This window comes from Ictalurus furcatus, chromosome 17 (genome assembly GCF_023375685.1).
Source record: "Ictalurus furcatus strain D&B chromosome 17, Billie_1.0, whole genome shotgun sequence".
In the NCBI taxonomy this organism is placed as follows: Eukaryota; Metazoa; Chordata; class Actinopteri; order Siluriformes; family Ictaluridae; genus Ictalurus; species Ictalurus furcatus.
In genome coordinates, this window is record NC_071271.1 from 25754154 (window position 1) to 25756455 (window position 2302).

The following is a 2302-nucleotide window of genomic DNA, read 5'->3' on the forward strand; positions in this document are numbered from 1 at the left end:
TAGCTAGTGAATTCACACTCGTTCCACATGCACGTGCTTCTCCCTCCTCCCTCTCTTGCTGTTTTTTTCCTCGATCTTCCGGTGACCTGTAACTCCCTCCTGATTGGTCCATTAACACATAAACATAAACTTACACCTTTACATCCCTTTTTTCTGTACACACCTCACAATATTATTACAGCATTAAACTCCTTATGACTGTAATTTTTCCCAAACAACTATGTAAGTACTTATTCTATGAATGAATCAATTTAAATAATGACACTATTTTCCACCTCGCTACAATTACATTTGCTATTCCTGTAGTGTAGGAAAGAACTTTGCAATTTTGTAGATAATATATTACTAGTAAAACCATCAAATGTCAAAAGCACTTTGCTTGACAAGCTGTGGAAGCATTTTGTCTTTTTTTTTAAACTGCTGAATATCTGGAACTTGTCTCTTTTCACATGGATGGTATTTGCCCCTCCCCTGGTTCCCAGCAGAGGGGAATCAAAACATAACAAAGAAATGGGATATAAGCTCTTACAACACTAGCAAGTGGGCTCTATTAACATCACTGTCTGATCTATCACATGAGAAAATATGGTACAATATCTCTACATATAATGCATGCTCAAAAGTTGAATCTAGAAGTAAAATTGAAAAAAAAAAAATAAGCTAATAAGGTACAAGGTAGGGTGAAAAAAAAGAGTATTTAAACAACTAATAAAGACACTTTTATTAAATCACATTTTCACTGCTACAGCTTCATGCTTAAAAGTCTTTAATGTAAATGGTCCTTTCATGTTGTTATGTGATAACTTGTTTAACAAATTCAGTTACACTCAATATCTGTGCTCATTTTTGTTTTACTTCATTATGTCTGTTATTTCAGGCTGGAAAGGACTTGAACAGCATCAAAATCAGAAGTGATTTGAACTCCAGCTTATTACAAAATGCATCATTTGTGCGTCCAGAGTACTTTTTCATCAGTGGATTTTCTGGAATACCTTTCAGCCAATACTACTTTGTTTTTTTATTTTTTGTCTATATTGTCTCACTATGTGGGAACTTGGTTGTCCTTTTCATGATATTAGTTGATCGAAGCCTGCATATTCCTAAATACATGGGAATCTTTAATTTAGCTCTGTCAGACTTTGGTGAAACAAATGCACTGATTCCTAACCTTATGAAGACATTTCTTTTTAATTCACAATACATATCCTATGAGGCATGTTTGGCTAACATGTTTTTTACTTTTTTCTTTGCTGGTGGACAGTCGTTAACTCTTGTTGTCATGGCGTATGATCGTTTTATTGCCATTTGCTTACCCCTGAGATACCACGCTATTGTGAATAACTCCTTCATGTCTGCAACTTTAACAGCAATATGGGTATTTAATGGTGTTATAATTGGCACATTGGTGGTTTTGATTACACGACTTTCATTCTGTAAAACCAATGAGATAAAGAGCTTTTTTTGTGACCATGGGCCAGTTTATAGACTTGCTTGTAATGACAATAACATGAATTCCTTCATGGCTAACTTTTGTACTGCAGTATACCTCTATGCACCATTGACTGCCATAGTTTTATCATACTTAGGCATTCTGCTGGCCTTAACTAAGATTACAACATGGGAGAGTCGTCTTAAAGCATTCAAAACATGTGTCTCTCACCTGTTGGTAGTAGGAATATTTTTCCTTCCTGTATTGAGTACGTACCTTGCAGCTGTAACATTCTCTCTCCATCCTAATGCTAGGATAATTAACACTTCACTATCAGTAACAATTCCACCCATGGTAAATCCCATCATTTATGTCTTGAACACAAATGAATTCAGAATTGTCATAGTGAAAATGTTTAAAAAGAAAACTAAAATTTCTCAGGTGCAGGCTTCAGCAAAGTGAGACAAAACCTACAGGGTTCTGCAGGTTTTCATTTCAGTCAGTTAGGAGCCACACCTGAAACAACTTCTAAGTATATGTTAGATTTGGCTGGAATAAAATCCTGCACACTAACCACACTAACCAGTTTCAGATGAGATTGGAGATCCCTAATTAAGTGGTTGTCTTGTTTAAACCCACATTCATACAATCAAAGACAATCATTTTAATGACAAGGAATGTATGCTGTTGTAATGACATCAACATTGTCTTATTATACTTAGGCATTCTGTTGGCCTTAATTAGGATTACAATATGGGAAGGATGTCTTAAGCACTAAAAACTTGTGTCTCTCATCTGTTGATAGTGTGTGCATTTTTTCTTTCTTGTAGCAAGTATGTATATTGTTGTGGTAACTTTGCCTCTGCATTGTAA

At 35.2% G+C, this 2302-nt stretch overlaps 1 protein-coding gene across 1 annotated transcript; it reads left to right on the top strand.

The window, feature by feature from the left end:
* The first annotated feature begins 669 nt into the window (after window positions 1–669).
* Window positions 670–1891, top strand: LOC128621689 (olfactory receptor 1M1-like). The gene has a single exon (XM_053647640.1). It carries the CDS (start codon window positions 776–778, stop codon window positions 1889–1891), a length of 1116 nt encoding a protein of 371 aa, XP_053503615.1. The 5' UTR covers window positions 670–775.
* The last annotated feature ends 411 nt before the right edge of the window (window positions 1892–2302 follow it).